At 47.5% G+C, this 22,114-nt stretch overlaps 1 protein-coding gene across 3 annotated transcripts in view; it reads left to right on the forward strand.

Moving 5' to 3' along the window:
• Positions 1 to 17,342, forward strand: part of LOC103123583 (mitogen-activated protein kinase 13) — a 106,151-nt gene extending 88,809 nt beyond the window's left edge. Inside the window, exons 1-12 of one of the 3 annotated variants that reach the window (XM_007534244.3) lie at positions 7,009 to 7,222; positions 7,942 to 8,071; positions 10,083 to 10,141; positions 13,256 to 13,364; positions 13,534 to 13,563; positions 13,826 to 13,873; positions 14,017 to 14,131; positions 14,254 to 14,325; positions 15,934 to 16,013; positions 16,289 to 16,367; positions 16,457 to 16,633; positions 17,016 to 17,342. In XM_007534244.3, coding sequence (XP_007534306.1) covers positions 7,104 to 7,222; positions 7,942 to 8,071; positions 10,083 to 10,141; positions 13,256 to 13,364; positions 13,534 to 13,563; positions 13,826 to 13,873; positions 14,017 to 14,131; positions 14,254 to 14,325; positions 15,934 to 16,013; positions 16,289 to 16,367; positions 16,457 to 16,633; positions 17,016 to 17,098 — 1,101 coding nt within the window. In that variant the 5' untranslated portion in view covers positions 7,009 to 7,103 and the 3' untranslated portion in view covers positions 17,099 to 17,342. Of the gene's footprint in view, positions 1 to 7,008; positions 7,223 to 7,941; positions 8,072 to 10,082; positions 10,142 to 13,255; positions 13,365 to 13,533; positions 13,564 to 13,825; positions 13,874 to 14,016; positions 14,132 to 14,253; positions 14,326 to 15,933; positions 16,014 to 16,288; positions 16,368 to 16,456; positions 16,634 to 17,015 lie in introns of those variants that run through there. The other 2 variants (XM_060189699.1, XM_060189700.1) reach the window with 2 other exon arrangements.
• Positions 17,343 to 22,114: the final 4,772 nt, after the last annotated feature.

Here is a 22,114-nt window from a genome sequence, read left to right on the forward strand (position 1 = left end):
CTGTTGAACACAGACAAGGTCATTTGTGACCATGATGCATGCAGACTAAAGCAAGACCACTCTGCAATCATGTGTGACACAAACATGATCATCCAAACCACAAAAATGGCCAAGACAATCCCCTACCTTGCTGATCTGAACAAAGGTTACTTCATTAATTTTCTCACTTATTATTTGGATATAGATAAGTAGAGAGGCAGAGAGAGAGAGTGGAAGAGACCATAGCACCAAAGCTTCCTTCAATGCACTGGTGACTGGACTTTAACCTGGATGACAGAGCAGCGTACTATCCAAGTGAGCTATTTCACCAGACCCTAAGGCTACTTCTTTTTAAAAAAATTTATTTATTTGTAAAATGGAAACACTGACAAGACCAGAGGATAAGGCAAGTACAGTTCCCACCACCAGAGCTCCATATCCCATCCCCTTCCTGATAGCTTTCCTATTCTTTAACCCTCTGGGAGTATGGATGCAGAGTCATTATGGGGTGCAGAAGGTTGAAGGTCTGGCTTTTGTAATTGCTTCCCCACTGAACATGGACGTTGACAGGTAGATCCACACTCCCAGCCTGTCTCTCTTTCCCTCATGGGGTGGGACTCTGGGGAAGCGGGGTTCCAGGACACATTGGTGGGGTCATCTGCCCAGGAAAGTCTGGTTGGCATCATGGTAGCATCTGGAACCTGGTGGCTGAAAAAGAGTTACTTCTTTACTGAATATGCTCTTGCCTCATTCAATTGGCCCCTCCTTCTTGACAAGGCTTATTAAGATACAGAATCACAGAATTAGCTCAGATTCCTGATGGCACCTAGTCCAGAACAAAGTCCTGCCTGCCCAAACCCTCCACCAAATCACCCAACATTGACTCAAACCTTCTAGGGAGTCCTTTCCAATGTCCTCTTCCTGGCTGTCCCACAGTCTCCACTGGTTATGCCTGTCCATGCTGTGACAAGCCATAAGCCCAACACATTCACCCACGAGATACTTCTGATGATCTGTGGCTGGGTTGGAGGCCTTGCCTTAACTACCCTGCTAGCTTGTTGTTACACCACATTTGGAATGAAACCTGCACAGAACTCTTTAAATACATGTCGTCCTTTAACATCATTTCCGTCTTACAAGCTGTGCTTTTGTGACTGTAGGGGACGCTGAAGCTGCTGGGGTTAGCTATAGGTGGAGCCTGCAATCAAGGTCAGTGCTGCCAGCTGCCTGTTGGCTTGAATCTGAGCATACCTTGAGTAGCCATGAGAGCACCTTGCAAAAACAGCAACTCACCCTTGTGGTAGCAGCAGTCCTGGGTCATAACAGAATCTAATACCACAACATGCCTGCTGTGCTTGTGGTGTTGGCACATTTCATCCCATATCAGGATAATGCTATGACTCTTAGCCCTGGTCACAAAAAGGGAAGGGGGCTCAAAATTAAAAATATAAAAGAGATTGTAAAAACTCCACCCCAGGGCCTGTCACTCTCTTTGAGTTAGATCTGCTTTGAGGTCTTCAGAATATGCCTTGCTTGCTGATAAACTGCTTGCTTAATAAACTGCTTGCATAGTTGAGTAATAAACTTCTCTACCAATCCTGACTAGAGTCTAGGACTCATTCAGTTCATCCCCGATTCTCCTCTGGTAGCCCTGAAGACCACCAAGCCACAACAGGAAGACACAGAAACTCAAACGTGAAGAGGGAACTGCAGTGGTAATGGTGGAGTTAGGATAGAAATGTAGGTCTCGGGCGTGGGGCAGTAGCCCAGTGAGTTAAGTGCACATGGCGCAAAGCACAGGGACCGGTGTAAGGATCCCGGTTTGAGTGCCTGGCTACCCATCTGCAGGGGGGTCATTTCACAGGTGGTGAAGCAGGTCTGCAGGTGTCTATCTTTCTCTCCCTTCTCTGTCTTCCCCTCCTCTCTCCATTTCTCTCTGTCCTATCCATGACAATGACATCAATAACAACAACAATAATAACCACAACAACGATAAAACAACCAGGGCAACAAAAAGGGGAAAAAAAAAGCCTCCGAGAGCAGTGGATTCGTGGTGTAGGCACTGAGCTCCAGCAATCACCCTGGAGGCAAAAAAAGAAATGCAAGTTTCATTCCAAAGTTGGTTTGGGGCTGGCAAAATAACTCACCTAGTAGCTGGGTGGCGGCTCACGCAATAGAGTACACACATTACCATGCACAAGGACTTGGGTTCAAGCTCCTGGCCCCCCACCTGTAGGGGAGGAGGGTTTACAAACAGTGGAGGAATACTGCAGGTGTGTCCTCTTCTCACTACCTTTTTCTGTCACCCTCCATCAAAAAGAATGAGGAGGAAGAATAGAAGAAGGAGAAGGAGGAGGAAGAAGAGGACAGTGACTGTCAGGGGTTGTGGAACTGTATAGGTACTTCTTCTTCTTCTAGCGTTTGCCCTTCTTCCGTAGCCAGTCAACAGCATCAGGTTGAGCCTGATGTAAAGTTTCGAGACCTCCTTTGAATCTGGAGAGGTGGCAGTCATTGACTATGTGGGTCATAGTCTGTCTGGAGCCGCAGGGGCAGTTCGGGTCATCTCTGGCTCCCCAGCGATGGAACATAGCGGCGCACCGGCCATGGCCTGTTCGATAGCGATTGAGGAGGGCCCAATCATAACGTGCTAGGTCAAAGCCGGGTTGACGCTTGCAGGGGACTGTGATGAGGTGTTTGTTCTTTACCTCAGCTGACTGCCAACTCTGTTTCCAAGAGACTGGAACAGAGAGGTTCAGTGTAGGCGTAGGGGACCAGATTGGGTGACGAGACGTCAAGCGTTGGACAGGGTGGGCGAAGATATCCGCGTATATTGGCAGGTCCAGTCTAGCGTAGACGTGGGAAATGAACTTAGATGATGCTGCATCCCGGAGAATATCTGGTGGGGCGATGTTGCTAAGAACTGGCAGTATAGGTACTGCGCCCCAGCATTAACCCTCGTGGCAAACAAACAAACACAACACTTGATAGTGTGCTGCTTTACCATATGTATGACCCAGGTTCAAGCCTCACCCCTAGTGCATTGGAGCAAGATTTGGTGCCATAGTGTCCTTCTCTGTGTGTCTCTTAAAAAAGTATTAACAAGAAAGAAATAAAGAGGAAGAGAGAACCAGAGCACCAACCTGGCATATGTGTGTTGCCAAGAATTAAAATCAAGGCCCTATGCTTAAGGGTCTAACAATTTATTCACTGCACCACCTTCTGAGTCTCTGTTTCTCTCCTTTTGTTCTTTTCCTTTTATTATTTTATTGAAGGGTTAATGGTTACCTGTAATGGTTAATATAGTTGTTGACAGTATGTCTTATATCTCCATGACAGATGCACACAAAACACTCTTACCCCCAACTTGGGTGCTTTTCCATCTTCACATACCAGAACCCCAAAGCACTGACCTAGTCCCCTTCCTGCCCTGCTTCCCCCAGCATCTTTTGCTCTGATGCCTTACACTAAGTCTATTTCTATTTGAAAAAGTCAGCCTGGATTGGTGAAGTCCCTGGCAACAAAAATAAAATAAAATAAAATAGGTTTTTTTAAAACCCCTGCCTGTTAATATGACAGTCCCCAGCATGACAGCACTGGGCAGTGTCTGTGAAGGAAAGCAGAAAATTTGGGACCTCAGAGAGAACACGAGCATGTGGGAGGGGCACCCAGGACCTCTTCAGTGGTCCTGACCTCCTTTTCTGACTTCTCTGCCTGAATCCTGTAAGACACTTCTCTTTAAGTCTGCCTGGCTGCCCTGTAAACATAGGCCGGAGGAAGGGTCAGTGTCAGCAGAGGCTGAGGTCTGAGTCACTTCCTGACCATTGCTTAACAGGTGTCTGGAGCCACAGCCTGAGTGGCCAGCTCAGGCAAGATTGCACCCACTTGGGCAACAAGCACTGCCCTGGCCCAGTTCCACCATGCTCAGGTCTTGGAGACATACAGCAGAGAAGCTCTACCCCTGCAAGCCCTGATTAAGTTATCCTCAGCCCAGAAGGAAACTAAAGCCTCCAGATCTACTTTCTTGCCTGTGCCTTGTCATGAATGCTGGCTCCCAGGACCTCTCCCCAATTTAGAATCAGGGTGCCTTCCCTTGGCACAGCCAACATCAAAGTTCTGGATTCCGATACCCTCCCAGTTACTTATCCTTGCTTTTCACTCTCGGAGGGTTGAGGGCTGGAGTATGGAGTAAGGCACAGGAGAGGATGAACAGAACATACAGAGGGACACCTAGCCTGACCAAAAGACATGTTCTCAGGATGTGGGGGAACCAAGTGTTTGAAATGCAGTTGATTTCTATAAGGGGCAATACCTCTCAACCTAAAGATACTGCATTGCCTTGGAGCTGAGAGTGAGGACTCCAGCACCCGGCTGAGGTATCTTCTTCAACCCATCTCTGTAGCTAACCATCTGTGTGACCTTTAACATGTTACTTCACCTCTCTGTACCTCAGTTTCCTCATCTCTAAAATGAAGATCATAATAACACTGACTCACAAGCCTCTAACCAAGATTCAGGGAGTTGTATTAGTAAAACACTTGGAATAATGATGGGCACATGGCAAACCCAAGTGTTCATTACATAAATATTGTGTCACTTCTAATGGGCAAACAATTCCTCCTCTTTCTCCTGTTCCTCCTCCTCCTGTTCCTCCTCCTCTTCCTCATCTTCTTCTTCTTCTTCCTCCTCCTCTTCCTCCTCCTGTTCCTTTCTCCTACTTCTCCTCCTCCTTTTTTCACTTCCTCCTCCTCTTCCTCCTTTTCCTCCTTCTCCTCCTCCTCCTCTTCCTCCTCCTCCTCCTCCTCCTCCTTTTTGCCTCCAGAGTTGTTGCCAGAGCCCAGTCCTGGCACTGTGAATCCACCACTCATGGTGGACATTTTTTTCCTTTTTCCTATTTTATTTCATAGGACAAAGAGAAATCAAGAGGGGGCGAGGGAGATAGAGAGGAAGAAAGATAGACACCTTCACATCTGCTTCACCATTTGTGAAGCATCCCTACTGCAGGTGGGGAGCAGGAGCTCCAACCGGGTCCTTGTGCTGGTCCTTGTGCATATAATGCTATGTGCACTTCACTGGATGCACTACTGCCTGGCCCCTTCCATTTATTCTCCACACAGTTCTCAATATCGCACTGTGTGCACAATAACAGCAAGATGGGAGCCTTTCCTGGTTGGCATTTTTTTATTTTATTTTATTTTTTATTATCTGTATTATTTTATTTACTAGATAGAGACAGCCAGAAATCGAGAGGGAAGGGAGTGATAGCAAGGGAGAGACAGACACTGCAACACTGCTTATGCACTTGCAAAGCATTCCCCCTGCAGGTAGAGACTGGAGGCTCGAACCTGGGTCCTTGTGCACTGTAACATGTGCACTCAACCAGGTGCACCACCACCCGGCCCCCCTGGTTGGCATTTCTGTGGGGTTCCAGCACTATCAAGCTGTGCCTGAGGCTATAGGTCTGTGTGGGCGGGCTTGTGGTATAGGTCTGGGTACCTACTGATTATCTAGTGAGGACCCCCAGTTTGTCACAAGGCAAAAGCAATTTCCTTTCCCTATTGCACTCTCTTTCACAGAATAAAGCAAGTGGTCCCACTCCTTTCACAGTGCCATCCCCAGACCAGGTAGGGAAGGGTAGCACAAGTGAGGCCAGAAATCTGGATCTCTAGAGGTCATTCACTGCCTCCCCACACACAATGTTCGTTAGATGACTCTGTAATTGAATTTGAGCACAGAATTTTCTTCAAGTTGTACAAGCCACCAGGACCAGGTGGCAGAAAGTCCTAGCTTATCATTACTGTCATGGGGCATTAGGACCCTAGCAAGCACTGTGCTCAAAACTGGAAATGTGAACCTGGACCTGAGAGTGGATATGACTACCATTAATAGATTTTACCTGTAAAAATGGACTCCATTTCTTGCTCACAGTAACATGTACTCTCAACCATGTACACCACCACCTAGCCTGATAAAAAAAAAAAACAACTTTTTATTCAAATACTGTGAATTGCAGAGCCTGGTTCAGGTTTGGGGTGGGGCCCAGCTCCCAGATGAGAGGGCTCTGGAGTTCAAGTCCTCCATCACAACTTGAGGAGTGGGGGGAAGCTTCACAAGCTGTGAAGCAGTGCTGCAGTTGTCTGCCTTTCTCCCTACCTCTCGCTTCCATCTTTGTTTCTTTCTGTCTCTAGCCAATAAATTAAATACTTATAAAAATGGATTTCTTTATGTAGGAGGCAGCCAGTGGATAAAGTTTTGGACTCTCAAGCATGAGGTCCTAAATTCAGTCCCTAGCAGTTCATGTGACAGAATGATGCTCTGGTTCTCTCCCTTCCTGCCTCTGACATTAATAAATAAAAAAATCTGATTATATCTTTCATGAAATAAAGAGAAGAGGAGAGGAGAGATCATAAAGTACCAGGGATCACATCTTGAGCTTCAAGCATATAAGTCGTGAGTAATACCACTATTGCTCCAGCCACCAGAATCGGTATTTCATCTATTTATCTTTTCTGTGATCACCACGGGGCTTCACCACTCCCAGGATTGGCTGTTTTCAAACAGAGACGCAGGGAAAGGTACCCCAGTACCAAGGCTTCCTCCACAGCACTGGCGACGGGGCTCAAATTTGGGTCTCCCCCAGCAAAACAAAGCAAATGCACTGCCCAGATGAGCTATTTTGCCAGCCCCAGAACCTGTATTTTAATAAAATAAAATCCCCATGGGGATTCATATGCACATCGAAATGTGAGACGCACTTGGGCTACTACTTTGCTTACTTCTGTGGATGCTGGAAACTTGCCATAATACTAATTTAAAAAATTATCCTTAAAATCTCCAGGGAGACCTTCCAATCCCGCGCTGGGCTGCTTTAGGCAGGAGCCCGGGGATCCTGCGACAGCCGCCTGGGGACCCCACTCCCGCCCGGGCCGCGGCGGCGACGGCTCCCCGCGGGGTGTCGGGCAGGCCCGGGCGTGGCGGCGCGGGCGCACCTGGGCGAGCGGACAGGTGGGACGCGGCCGACCCCGCCCCCCGGGGGAGGAGCGCGGCGAGGGCTGGGCGGGAGCGCGGGCAGCCCTGGGCCGGGAACCGAGCCGCCGTGCTGGGGCTGCCGCGACTGAGTGCCCGGGATGAGCCTTACCCGGAAAAAGGGCTTCTACAAGCAGGACGTCAACAAGACCGCCTGGGAGCTGCCCAAGACCTACGTGTCCCCGACGCACGTCGGCAGCGGGGCTTATGGCGCCGTGTGGTGAGACCCCCCAATACCCCGCGGCCGCTGGGGGGCGCGGGGGCCCGGGCCGTCGGGGAGCCCGGCTCCTCCAGGTGGAGCCTTCACACTAGCGCCCCCCAGCTCCCGCCAGGAGGCCCTTCCGGGAGCGGTCTTGGGTGACCCACCTGCTCGAGGCCGCGCCCCTACCTTGACTGAGGACCCCAAAGTCCAGCACCCCGCGGGCTTGGGAGTCCCTCGCTCCCCTGGACTGGGCTCTGGAATGGGGTGGGGGGCAGCCAGCAGTCTGGGCTGTGGCAGGCAGGCCACCCAAGGCACCATCTCACTTTCCTGGCTGGCTTTGTGGGGTCTCTGGCTTAAATGAGGGCTGGGTCTGCCTGTGCAAGATCGGAACCCTACAGTTCATCTGAGCTGTTACTCCCTGGCTTATACTGGGATCCCCGGAGGGAGAAGTGACTTGCTAAGTTGCACACAGTGAGACTCCCTCCCTCCAGGTTCTGGACCCTGTTACTAGTATCTTGTGCAGTGCCTAAGCCTCTTCTGGTTCTCCCTGTTCCCTCCCCTCACTCCTCCTCTTGGTTCTGGCTGCTCCCCCACATTCCAGGTGGTGGGTATCACCTCCTCTGCAGCCTGACCTCCCAGTCAAGGGGGATTTGGGTAAACGTGGCACCCAACATCTGGAGTGGGCATTGCTGGGGAAGAGAGCTGCAGCGCCTGCTGACCTACCGGTGTCCCCACAGCTCTGCCATCGACAAGCGGACAGGGGAGAAGGTGGCCATCAAGAAGCTGAGCCGGCCCTTCCAGTCTGAGATCTTTGCCAAGAGGGCCTATCGGGAGCTGCTACTGCTGAAGCACATGCAGCATGAGAACGTAGGCTGGCCCTGCTTGGGAGGATGGGGTGACTAAGAGGGGGCCCTCTCCGAGTGGGTGCTGATGAGGTTCCTCCGAGTATGTGGAGAAGGATCCCGGAGAATACAGAGAGCCTGGAAGAGTACAGTGGCAGGGCCATCTCCTCTTTCCTCCAGTCCATGTTCCTCAACTCATGTTAAAACAGCGATGCCGGGACTTGTCCTGCTTTCTTCCTAGGAAGGGTGTAAAGGGTGTTTTTGGCAGTGTATCAGAATGAACAAAGTTCACAAATGAGGTGCATGATCTTGTTAGAAGGAAGTGGGCACAACGAAACTTTGTCATTTGTTCTAGATCTAAAAATAGTGCCCAGAGTCCAGGTTAACATTTTTCCCCCACATGTGACCCTATGACAATGGTAACTGCTTATCGAGCACTTATTCTATGCTGTAAGCTCTTCTCAGAGCTTTGCATACAGTAACTGGTTTAACCTTCAGAATATTACATGAAGTAATAGAACTGTATACCAAGTACAGGTGAGGAAAAGGAGGCACAAAACATTGACAGATTATATAGTTAGCTAGTGTTAGAGCTGAGGTTTGAACCTCCTGTCTCCACACTACAGTACATAACCACTAACCTTTCCTATATAAAAGAAACAGCTAGAAAAGCGAGGGACTGAGTGCTGGGGTTTATTTTGGGATACCTAAATTAGAAGACAAACACTTAACCATAATTTCAAAATATTGTTCAATTTTTTAAAATATTATTATTATTATTTTGCCACCAGGGCTATTGCTGGGGCTTGGTGAATGAATCCACTGCTTTTGGTGGCCTTTTGCATTTTATTGGATAGGACACAGAAATTGAGAGAGGAGGGGAAGATAAAGAGGGAGAGAGAAAGATAGACACTTGCAGACCTGCTCCACCACTTGAGAGGCATCCACTTGATGGGGAGTGGAGGTTGAGGGCGGTGCTCAAGCCCAGACCCTTGTGTTTCATACTATATACGCTGAACTGCATGTGCTACCACCCGGCCCCAATCTTTTTTTTTTTAAGACTTTTTTTTTTAATGAAATAGCACAGAGCACACTGTCCCTGCATATGTAGAGATGTAGTGCCAGGAATTGAACCTTGGACTTCGAGCATGCAAGTCCTATACTGCACTCACTGCACCAGCTCCCCAGCCCAATATTTTTTTAAGTTAGTATTTTGTTTTTCTTATATTTGATAGGAAAGAAATTGAGAGGGGACTAGGGGTTAGAGTGGAAGAAAGAAAGAGACAGCTGCAGCTTTGTTTCACTACTCATGAAGCTTCTTGCAGATGGGAACTGGGGGCTTGAGCCTGAGTACTTGTGCATGGTAACATAGGCACTCAACTGAGTGTGCCACCGCCTGGCTCCTGGCCCAGTATTTTCTTAATTTATTTATTCATTTATTTATTTAAGAGTCAATGAAAGACACAGAGAGTGCAAAACCCTGCCCCACCTCTGTGCAGTCCCACTGGTTTTGTCTTTGTTGCTCTCTTGAGGTGCCAAGGATCATAGAACCCAGGGCCAAGGCAGGTGCTGTATTCCCTGGGCTACTCTCCCACCCTATATTCTCCATCCACCCTTCAGCAAGCCCCTTCTCTTGGGCTTCTGCCTCAGTACTGGATCAGACCTGCAGCAGACAACGATGGATGTGGTGGGAAAGCCAAGATCAAGGGCAGGCAGCCTGTGGCTGGAAGACTCCTTCCATGTGCAGTGTTGAACTGGATTTATGTTGCTTGCCCTGAACTCGAGGGTAAAGGGTGCAGGAAGGTGCAGCTCACTTAATTCCCAGCCTGGCTCTCCATTACTGTGCATTGCAACTCCTTTCCAATTAGGAAGTTTCTCTTGTACTGCTTCCAAGAAGGCCAGAAACCTTGGAAGAGAGGTGGCTGTAGGCATGGTTGGGAAGAGAGGTGGTCCTAAGCATGGTTAGGATTCCCAGGATAGGAGAAAAAGAGAGGAGAGGGTGGTTGCTTCACCCTCACTTCAGACCTTCTCCCCAGGTCATCGGACTCCTGGATGTCTTCACCCCAGCAACTTCCCTGCGCAACTTTCATGACTTGTGAGTTGGGCTTTTGCCTATACCTTTAGACCAAATATGACCCTCTCTGGAAGGATTCTTTCAGGCAGGAAGAGGTGGGAGCTATTCTGTGAGCCTGGCATGGAGCTGTCTGCTCAGCTGCCTCACACATCAGCCAATTCTAACACCACCAAGACAGAATTGCCAACCCTGTCAGTTTTTGAAGAGTATGCATCCATTCACCTCTGGCTACCTCTAGGTTGTAGGGTGTCTGAGAGTCAAGTCGAACTCAGAAAAATGTAGTTGCTTAAATGCTTGGCTTTGATATTACAGTGTCTGCTCTAAAATTGAGGATCTTTGAGATAGATTTTTTCAACCCTATTTCAAATGCAACTAAAGACCTCTTTGTTAGCCTGCTTTTGTTTTAAATGTGACACAGTGATCTCAAGTGAAGTTTTGCTCTATAATGCCAGATGCTAGGCTTAGACTTGGGAACTTAAAGTGGACCTTCAGCATGGGGCTGAGGTTTTAAAATAAATATTAAACAGTGGTGTGTGGTCAGTGCTCTAGGTGTAGGTAAGATGCTGGGACAGCATGTTGCCTCGGGGGCTCCACGGAGGAGACAACATTTAATTTGGGCCTGAAGGATGAGTAGAAATTAGCCTGGAATGGAGGAGACTGAAAGCATCACAGGTAGAAGACATTGCACAGGCAGAGCCGCCTTGCTGCATGAAAGAGACTGAACTGTCAACAGTACCAAGAAGTTCGTACAGCTACTGGATTCCAGCAGTTGATGGGGTTAAGCTAAGAGTCTGGACCTGATCCCACAGTCAGTCTCAAGTACATGGAAATTTTGAGCTGAGGGGTGATGTGATCAAGTCAGATTTGGGGGGCTCGAATTCTGGCAGCATGAAAGGATCAGGAATCAACTCTGGGAAGTAGGAAAGTCTGGAAGGTGGTACCTGAGATTTGGACCTGAGTCCTAGTAGAGGTAAAAGAATGCCAAGAACCAGCTGAGAGCCATTGGAGCATGGCCACTGGGTGCAGTGATTGGGGTCGTAAGTCAGGGGATGTCAGCACCCTACTTGGAAACAGGTGAAAGAACCAATCTTGAGAAAAAGATAATAATGAATTACATCTTGAACATTCCACTGTTGAAAAATTTAGGAATATTCAAGTCTTTAACCAACAATTGCCAATCAATCTGGACCTTAGGTGGGGCAGGTCTGGGCTAGAGATGTGGATTTGGACCAGAATAAGCACGGATAATAACTATAGTCCAGGCTCAGTTACTGTAGGACCTGATATGATACTACTGCTCAAGATGCTAACAATAAAAAAGAAGATCCAATGTCGGGGTAGATAGCATAATGGCTATGCAAAGAGACTCTCATGGGAGTTGGGCGGTAGCGCATGTGGCGCAAAGCACAAGGACCAGAGTAAGGATCCCAGTTCGAACCCCCGGCTCCCCACCTGCAGGGGAGTCGCTTCACAGGCAGTGAAGCAGGTCTGCAGGTGTCTTTCTCTCCCCCTCTCTGTCTTCCCCTCCTCTATTTCTCTCTGTCATATCTAACAAAGCTGACATCAATAACAACAATAATAACTACAACAGCAATAAAACAACAAGGGCAACAAAAGGGAAAATAAAGGAATATATATATATATATGAGACTCTCATACCTATGACTCCAAAGTCCCAGGTTCAATCCCCCATACCACCATAAACCAGAGCTAAGCAATGCTTTGATTAAAAAAAAAAAAATCCAAGTGAATAAGCAGATGAAGAGCTAAGATAAGAGTCAAAATATGAAGAAAGGGAGCTCTGGGCATGCATAATGGGCTATAGTTGGTAACCATGATCACAGTGATTTTGGCAGTGGGTGGGTGGGTACTGAAACCTGCTTGTCAGAGGAATGAGAGTTAAAGCCAAGGGATAGAGAATACTCTAGAAGTCTGGTGGGGAAGAAAAACATGGAGAAAGGAAATGTAGTGTTTGTGTGTGTGTGTGTGTGTGTGTTTAAGCAAGGCCTTGGGAAGATGGTTCTAACACAGTGAAACAGTTTGCTAAGAACTGGGAATCCAGGGTGGGGGAAATAGCATGATGGTTATGCAAACAGACTTTCATGCCTGAGGCTCTAAAGTCTCAGGTTCAATCTTCCACACCATCATAAACCAGAGTGGAGCACTGATCTTGTAAAAAGAAAGGAAACAAACAAAAAACCAGGGATATACATAGAAGTCTAGGACAAAGACCCTAAAAGGTTTTGTATAGAACAAGGTCCCAATTAGGGAGAAAAATGAAAACTTTAGTATTTCCTAGGTATCTCCGTCTTCTAGGGTCATGGAGATAGCCTGCTTTGCATTTTATTTGGCTTTGTTTCCTTCCTTTCCTTGTAAGGATCAAGCCCAGAGCCTCATATATGCCAAGCATGTGCTCTAACAGTGTGATCTCTCCCTGGCCCTTCAATACTCTTTTAAAAAATGTATTATTACTTTTGGGGGGGCATTGAGGTTACTACCTTTAGTAACACTTAACATTTTGCTGAATTAGACTTATTTTGCAACCCTGTAAAAGGATGCAATGACTAAGCCACCTCCTTCTTCCTCCTTCTATTCTCCTAGGAATTGGCTCATTATTTCCTTCTTGAAGAGGCAGGCCCGTGTGTGTGTGTGTGTGTGTGTGTGTGTGTGTGTGTGTGTGTGTGTGTGTGTGTGTGTGTGTGTGTGTCTGTTTTCCTGGAGTATCTTAAGGGGCATAACTCTCTGGGAGTGCAAAACACAGAGGCAGAAGGAAAGACTGGCAGATGTATTTAACTGATGTAGTTTTCTCTGGGGTATGTAGGAGGGCAAGGAGAGGACACCTTTGAAGAGAGGCAACACAGCAACATTTGGCTTTCCTGAACAAGCTCCAGCTAAAACACTTACCCTGAGCTCTGCCACCAAGGCGACTGCCATAGTCTGGCTGGGAGCCAGGCGGTCCCTGAGGCCCATGAAGTGTGTGTGTGGTGGGGGGGGGGGGGGGGGCAGCCTGGTTCTCTTCTTGTTCACTAGAGGCCATCTCTCAGACCCTGGTTCTGCCCCCCTCTCACTTCTCTGAACTCACAACTGGGACTGGGCAGGGATGGGGACATTCCAAGAGACCCTCATGCCTTGCAGCTACCTGGTGATGCCCTTCATGCAGACAGACCTGCAGAAGATCATGGGGATGGAGTTTAGTGAGGACAAGGTCCAGTACTTGGTGTATCAGATGCTCAAGGGGCTTAAGGTAGGTGGGAGCCTGGAGGATGGCGGGGGGGAGCATATTGGTGTTGAGATTTGAGGCCTTGGAGGTCAGGAGAGTATATCATGACAGGGTGGGGGAGGAATCTGAGCTGGCCTGGAGTGCCTTGTATGGGAGCCAGTGCCCTGAACTCGCTCTGCTTTCTCTTCCACAGTACATCCACTCAGCTGGAGTCATCCATAGGGTGAGTGCTCCCTGTGGAGGGAAGAATCCCTGTGTTCTGGGCAAGTGTTGCAGACAACTCCCCCACCTCCCCCCAGGCTGGGGGTTTCAGGCTCCAGGAATCAGGAGAATTTTAACAGTGGATGGGCCCTAGAAAACATGCAATCCAATTCTTATTTCTGACACGAGGAAACCAAGACCCAGAAGAGAAGGGATCTGGCCCAAGTTGTATGCAGGCCAGGAGCCCAGCTGTCAGCCCAGGACTCACTCTCTTCTCTTGTTAGGACCTGAAGCCTGGCAACCTTGCAGTGAATGAGGACTGTGAACTAAAGGTGAGTGGGCTGCAGCAGGGGCATCCTGGGGCTGGGTGGGTTGCCCCTCCTGTCAGAGCCCTCTCCTGAACCCCACCTTGCAAGCCTGTCTGGGGGCCTCCTCCCCCCTAAGCGAGCCCTTCTCCTGATGTCCTGAGTCATAGATCTTGGATTTTGGGCTGGCACGGCATGCAGATGCAGAGATGACTGGCTATGTGGTGACACGCTGGTACCGAGCCCCCGAGGTGATCCTCAGCTGGATGCACTACAACCAGACTGGTCAGTGGTTAGCGCTCACTGGCCTCGGGGAGGGGTTAGAGTAATCTCCCCACGGGTAGATCTAGGTCACTCCAAGTCCTGACTAGACTGTCCAAGTGACCGTTTCTTCTTTCCCCCTGCAGTGGACATCTGGTCTGTGGGCTGTATCATGGCAGAGATGCTGACAGGGAAAACTCTGTTCAAGGGGAAAGACTGTATCCTTTGCCAGAAAAGCCAGACTCCACCCAAGGACTCACCCCCCTTCAGTAGATACTTTTTTAATTAACACTCTCTTTTTCTTTTCTTGTTGTAATTATTATTGTTGTTGTTATTGATGTCCTTGTTGTTGGATAGGACAGAGAGAAATGGAGAAAGGAGAGGAAGATAGAGAAGGGGAGAGAAAGATAGACACCTGCAGACCTGCTTCACCGCCTGCAGGTGGAGAGCTGGGGGCTCGAACTGGGATCCTTATGCTGGTCCTTGTGCTTTGCACCACCTGTGCTTTAACCCACTGCACTACTGCCTGACTCCCTCTTTTTTTTTCTTTCAGAATTTATTTATTTATTTATTAATGAGAAAGATAGGAGGAGAGAGAAAGAACCAGACATCACTCTGGCACATGTGCTGCCAGGGATCGAACTCAGGACCTCCTGCTTGAGAGTCTAAAGCTTTACCACTGCGCCACCTTCCGGACCACCATTCTTTGTCGTTTTCTGATGTGAGTATAATACATCTTCACAGGAGTCGGGTGGTAGTGCAACGGGCTAAGTGCATGTGGCGCAAAGCAAAAGGTCTGGTGTAAGGATCCCCTTTCGAGCCCCCAGCTCCCCACCTATAGGGGAGTCGCTTCACAGACCATGAAGCAGGTCTGCAGGTGTCTCTCTTTCTCTCCCCCTCTCTGTCTTCCCCTCCTCTCTCCATTTCTCTCTGTCCTATCCAACAATGACGACATCAACAACAATAATAACTACAACAACAATAAAAAAGCAAGGGCAACAAAAAGGAAATAAATGAATATTTAAAAAAATATAAAAATAATAATACATCTTCACACAGAACCATTTTATTATTTGAAGTCTTTATTTATTGATTAGTGAGAGAGATAGAGAGGAAGAGAACCAGAGCATCACTCTCATATATGAGATACCAGGAGTTGAGCTTGGGACCTTCTGCTTGAGAGTTCATCACTTTCTCCACTGCACTACCTCCTGGCCCCCAGAACCACTTTAAATGAAGATTAGCACGATACTAAAAACTGGCCACCTCTCATTTCACCACCATGAAGAAAAGACTTTATGTCTTGGCAGAATGCACACTGTGTATGCTGTGTCGGTATTGAGGAAAGGTGCAGGCTCTTCCCTGCTACACTCACAGGGTAAGGGTCGGGGAGCTGACGGGACTCCCTTGTTGGATGAAGATGAGTGGACGAGGTCCTGGAGAGAAGCATCTATGGGGAAGGACCTTTCACCTGGCTTGGCAGTCAGGGAAGCCTCGCACAGTCTTGAGTCCTTCTTCCTATCCTTTTTCTAAGATTGATTTCTTTATTAATTATGAGAGAAAGACATCAGGACACTACACAGCTCTGGGGGTGCCAGGGGTTGAACTTGCAACCTCAGGCTCAGACAGGCTGAGCTAGCTGCCCCACTCAAGACCTGAATCCTAAAGAAAGAGCCTCCTGAGAGCAGAAGAGGGCTGAGCAGAGGTGGAGCCTGAATGGCTGTCACAGTGTGCGTGTGCGTGGGGGGGGGGTAGGTGAAAGAGCTACAGAAAGTTGTCCTCAGAAATAGCACAACAATAAGGCCCAGCCTTAACATGCTGCCCAGACTTGGACCAACTGACCCAGATCCTGAAAGTGACTGGGGTGCCGGGAGCAGAGTTCGTGCAAAAGCTGAAGGACAAAGCGGTCAGTGACAAATAAGGCCTCTGTTTGCCTGAGCTATGTGCTTAGCTAACCAGAAGGGGGGGCGGGGAGCAGTGACTGCAGGTCTCTGGGGAGGAGGGAGGGCTCATGTCACCTTGCCTCTGCCCTGGTGGGTGTCCTTTCCTTTGTTCTACTTTAAACTCTGACCTGAACCTTCAGCTGTCCTTTGGGTTTTTTCTGGGATCCCTGGGACACCCCAGAGCTCAGCTGTAAGGGGCTGTCAGTTGGGATATGCTCAGTGCTCATCTGTCTCCCAGGCTAAATCCTACATCCAGTCTCTGCCACAGACCCCCAAAAAGGACTTCTCTCAGCTCTTCCCTCGTGCCAGTCCCCAAGGTGAGTCCCACTGCTTTCCCTGGTTTGTCCTAACTGGGGTCTCTCTGGGGCTGGGGGGCAGGGGGGAGACTCACGCTCTGTTGCTGCAGCTGCAGACCTGCTGGAGAAGATGCTGGAGCTGGATGTGGACAAGCGCTTGACAGCCTCCCAGGCCCTCGCTCACCCTTTCTTTGAACCTTTCCGGGACCCTGAGGAAGAGACAGAGGCCCAGCAGCCGCTTGATGATGCCTTGGAGCATGAGAAGCTCACAGTTGATGAATGGAAGCGTAAGAGCTGGGCACTGTAGGCTTCCTCCTCCCTCTTCCTGCAGCCTCTCTCTCCTTGCCCTCCTTTGTTTTCTGCCCTCTGGAAACTACAGATCCTTGTTTTTTGGGTTTTTTCCTCTTTTTTTTATTTTTATTGATAGGACAGAGAAATTGAGCAAGAGTGAGAGATACCTACAGCACTGCTTCACTGCTCATAAAGATTCAATCCCCCCCCCCCCTTGCAGCTGGGGACCAGGGACTTGAACTCAGGTCCTTGCACTAGACCTTGCTCCCTTCTTATCTATGAGTGGTCTTTCTCCCTGAGCTGACTCCCTACTCCGCACTTTGCCTGTGGGAGAGGCTCTGTTGTCCTCACCACCAGCCCCCCACCTGCCTTTCTCAGAGCACATCTACAAGGAGATTGTGAACTTCAGCCCCATTGCCCGGAAGGACTCAAGGCGCCGGAGTGGCATGAAGCTGCAGTGACGCCACCAACCCCACTGCTGACTGAGCCCGGGAACTGCCACACGGCACCATCTGCCAGGCACTGCCTCTAGGACCAGTATTTATTTGGCACTACCAAAGTTTCAGTCTTTTTTGGATTATATCCTTTCAAGCAGAGGACAGACCATGTATAAAAACAGGCCTAGTAGATTCAAAGATGTTGGTTTGGAGAAAACTACTTGGACCAAAACCTGTCACATTAAAAATTAAACCCCCATCTGGAGAATCATCTGTGTGTGAGTCCTTTCCTGCATGGCTGTGGTGAGGGGTGGAGGAGGGCAGTGGTTTATGGCAATGATGTTTTATTAGTTTACTAGGGTCCTATAACATGTTGCCTACACTGAATGACTTAAAACTACAGAAATACAGTCTATCACCTTACCACCCTGAATGCACTGGATCTCATCTGATCTTAGAAGTTAAGCTGCATGGGTCCTGGTTAATACTTGGATGGGAGAAAACAACAGAAATAATGGTTATATAAACAGACTGTCATGCCTGAGGCTCTGTCCCAGGTTCAGTCACCCATTCCACCATAAAACGGAGTTAGTTGATCAGTGCTCTCATTAAAAAGAAAAGAAGAAGAAAAGAAACTAAATGCATTCTCTCTCAGCTCTAAAGTCTAAAAGTCTGAAATCAAAGTGCTGATGGGCTGTGCTTCTTGGCCAAATCCTAGAAAAGATTCCTTTCTTGACTCTATTTAGAGTTAGTCTGATATAGCTGTACCATTGCAATCTTTGATTCTGTCTTCAATGACTTTCTTTCCAGGGAACATGTCTATTCTTCCCTCTTCTCATAAGAAAACCAGTCATTGGACTAGAAAGAAAAAGCCTAGAGCAGCAGTGAAGCCCTGGTGACAAGGACAAAAGAGAGAGAGAAGAAAGGAAGGAAGGGGAGGGGAGGGGAGGGGAGGGAAGGGAAGGGAAGGGAAGGGAAGGGAAGGGAAGGGAAGGGAAGGGAAGGGAAGGGAAGGGAAGGGAAGGGAAGGGAAGGGAAGGGAAGGGAAGGAAAGGGAAAAGAAAGAAGGAAGAGTGAGCCCGGCAGTATAGCAGTGGGTTAAGCGCAGGTGGTGTAAAGTGCAAGGGCCGGCGTAAGGATCCTGGTTCAAGCCCCCGGCTCCCCACCTGCAGGGGAGTTGCTTTACAAGCAGTGAAGCAGGTCTGCAGGTGTCTATCTTTCCCCCTCTCTGTCTTCCCCTCCCCTCTCGATTTCTCTCTGTCCTGTCCAACAACAATGACATCAATAACAACTACAACAATAAAACAAGGGCAACAGAAGGGAATAAATAAATATTTTTTAAAAAAGAATGAAGAAAGGAAGGAAGGAAAGAAAGAAAGAAAAAAGACCGGTGGTGGGGCACCCAATAGAGAATATATGTTACCATGTACAAGGACCAAAGTTCAGGTTTCCACTCCCCACCTGCAGGGGAGATGCTTCACTATTGGTGAAGCAGGTTTGCAGGTGTTGGGGCTGGGTGGTGGCTTACCTGCTTAAGCACAAATGTTGCAATGCACAAGGACCAGGGTTCAAGCCCCCAGTCCCTACCTGCAGGGGGGAAGCTTTGCAAGTGGCAAAGCAGGTCTGTAAGTGTCTCTCTCTTCCTTTTCATCTCTCCCTCTCCTCTTGATATCTGGCTGTCTCTATCAAATAAATTAAGATAAAACTATGTTAATAGTTACAGGTCTGCAGGTGTCTTTCTCCCTCTGTATCTCCCACTCCCCTCTCAATCTCTCTGTTCTATCAAATAAAATAGAAAAAAAAAAGTATAGAACACCAGTCATTGAATTTAGGACCTACCCTAATCTTATCTCAATTCTTAATAATTATATCTGAAAGATCCACTTTCTAATTCTAAATAAGGCTATTTATATTGTTCAGTTCTGAGTGGACATGAATTTGGAGGTGTGTGGAGGGGGAGAGGGGATGGTACTGCTCAACCTACTGCAGATGGACAAAAGGGAGGGGCTCCTTCCTGGAGCCCCTGTATGGGAGGCGACTGTTTAGCTGCTAAATTAAGGAATCTGCAAAGAAAGCTGCAGCTGGTGAGACATTACATTTAGGTTATTTTGGGTGAGTGATAAGCAATCAAGATCTCAAACAACAGCAGGCTTGTTGACTAGAAGTTACAGAAGACAGAAATGGGTCTTTTCCAGGCTTTATGACAAACTATGCCTTCTCCCTTTTGAAAATAGTACATCTCTCCAGAGCTTTAACCTGACAATGGCGAAGGTCCTTCTGTTTTTTTTTTTTTGTTTTTGTTTTTTGTTTTTGGGTTTTTTTAACCAGAGTACTGCTCAGCTCTGGCTTATGGTGTGGAGGATTTGAACCTTGGACTTGAGTCTCAGGCATGAGAGTTTATTTACATAATCATTATGCTGTCCACCCTGGCCCAGATCTTTCTGTTTAGATCTGAAAATTTTAGTAGAACAGATTCCTACCACCAGGAAATGGGAGTCTGGCCCCCGTACACTGTGAGTCTCAGACTTGCCTGTGCACCTGGGGCCTGGTTCAAGTGCAGAGTCCTGTGTCCCAGCCCAGAAATTCTGATTTAGCAGGTCTGGGGTTGAAACCCTAGCATGTTTGAATGAAGACTCCATACCTCAGTACATGCCTAGTGAATCAAGCTGTTAGACCATGTTTAGAGAAAGATTTAGTTTGATTTCAGAATCAAGCTGTTAGACCATGTTTAGAGAAAGATTTAGTTTGATTTCAGAACCACTTAATTTGTCATAAGACTTAAATTAGACAACTACAGAGGGATCCCTATGGGCTGTAGATGAGCCTCATACATTTTATAGGTGTTAAAACAGGGCTCAGGCACTTTGAAAGACTGTATGGAGAGTTCTTTTTTTTTTAATATTTATTTTATTTATTTATTCCCTTTTGTTGCCCTTGTTGTTTTATTGTTATAGTTATTATTGTTGTTGTTGTTGGATAGGACAGAGAGAAACGGAGAGAGGAGGGGAAGACAGAGAGGATGAGAGAAAGACACCTGCAGACCTGCTTCACCGCTTGTGAAGCAACTCCCCTGCAGGTGGGGAGCCGGGGTTCGAACCGGGATCCTTATGCCGGTCCTTGTGCTTTGCGCCACCTGTGCTTAACCCGCTGCGCTACAGCCCGACTCCCAGGAGAGTTCTTAAAGAAATAAAAGTGGAAAAACTTTATGGCCCAGCAATACCACTCTTAGTCATTTATCGAAAAGGCACTCACACACTAATTTGAAGGGACATATGCATTCCTATGTTCATAGTTGCATTATTCACAATAGCCACAGATGGAAGCAGCCTAAATGCCCATCAACAGATGACTGGCTAAAGGAGTTATGGGATATATATTCCATAGAGTACTACTCAGCAATCAAAAAAGATGTCAGTGGAGGTCATTATACTCAGCAAAATAAGTAAAAAGATGAAAGATGACTACCAGATGATTTCACTCACATGGAATCTAGAGATTGGATACACATGAACTTGAAAAAAAAAAGACAGAAGCAAGCAAACTGTTTCTGTGACTTGTGGGGACTATTGTGGCTGCCTTTGGAGGTGGGAGGGTGGGGACACAGAACGTTGGTGGTGGCCGTAATGTGGACTATACACTATAATCTTGCAATCTTGTAACCTACTATTAACCACAAAAAATTTAATTTATTATCTTTATTTATTGGATAGAGATAGCCAGAAATCGAGAGGTTAGGGGGAGATATAGAGAGGAAGAGAAAGAGTGACACACCTGCAGCACTGCTTCACTACTGGCAAAGCTTTCCCCCTGCAGGTGGGGACCAGGGACTCAAACCTGGGTCCTTGTGCATTGTAATGTGTGCTCAACCAGGTGCACCACCACCTGGTCCCTTTAAAAATGGGGGAAAAACAGGACTCGGGGAATTTTGAGGGTAAACTATTCCATACAATACTAAAGTGCATTGTGTGTCAACACCAGGGAGACTGTACAAGAGTGAACTTTCAAATAAGCTATAGACTTCCCCCTAATAAAAATGTAATGATATTAATTCATAAATTGTAACACATGTGGGGTTGTGGAGAAGTGGGAAAATATGGAGTCTTCTATACTTCCGGCAGGTTTTTTTTGCACAGTTCTTATGTAAACCTGAAAAATACTCTTAAAAATAATTTTTACTAGACAAGTGTCTAGTCTAGTAATTTTTACTAGACTAGTGTCTAGTAGTGTCTAGTAAAATCTATTTAAAATAATTTTTACTAGACAAGTGTCCCACTTGGACAGTGTACTGCTTTGCCATGTGTAAATGTTGGGCTAATAAGTGTGAGGACCTGAGTTCGAGTTCGATACTTGGCAGATGAGCCAGAGTGGTACTCTGGTTCTCTCCTCGCCACTCCCCATCTCTCTCAAATAAATCTTTAACAAACTAAATAAAAAAAAAATGCCTTCTGAGGAGTTTGGAAAGAGTTCACGTATTACAGCACACATTTTACCACGCAGGAGGGCCCGAGTTTGAGCCCTCAAAAACACCATACATGGCACTGCTGTCGTGACATCTCTCCTTCTCTCTCTATCTTTCTCTCCCTCCCCATCTCTCTTTATCTGAAAATTTAAAGGGAAAAATTACATCATGAGCAGTGGAATTGTAAGGCAAAAATAAATCCCTTCTAAGACAGCTTTCTAAAAGGACTATACACTGAAGTTTATAGGGTGGAAGACTGGAAAGAGCCTGAATTCGTGGAGGGAGCTGTGGAAGCACTTTAGAGATGGTCTGTCTCCAGATTTCTTTTTTTTTTTTTTTTTTTAATTTTTTTATATTTATTTATTTTCCCTTTTGTTGCCCTTGTTGTTTAACGTTGTTGTGGTTATTGATGTTGTTGTTATTGGATAGGACAGAGAGAAATGGAGGGAGGAGGAGAAGACAGAGAGGGGGAGAGAAAGATAGACACCTGCAGACCTGCTGCACCGCTTGTGAAACGACTCCCCTACAGGTGGGGAGCCAAGGGCTCGAACCGGGATCCTTGTGCTTTGTACCACGTGTGC

Source organism: Erinaceus europaeus, chromosome 4 (genome assembly GCF_950295315.1).
Source record: "Erinaceus europaeus chromosome 4, mEriEur2.1, whole genome shotgun sequence".
Classification (NCBI taxonomy): domain Eukaryota; kingdom Metazoa; phylum Chordata; class Mammalia; order Eulipotyphla; family Erinaceidae; genus Erinaceus; species Erinaceus europaeus.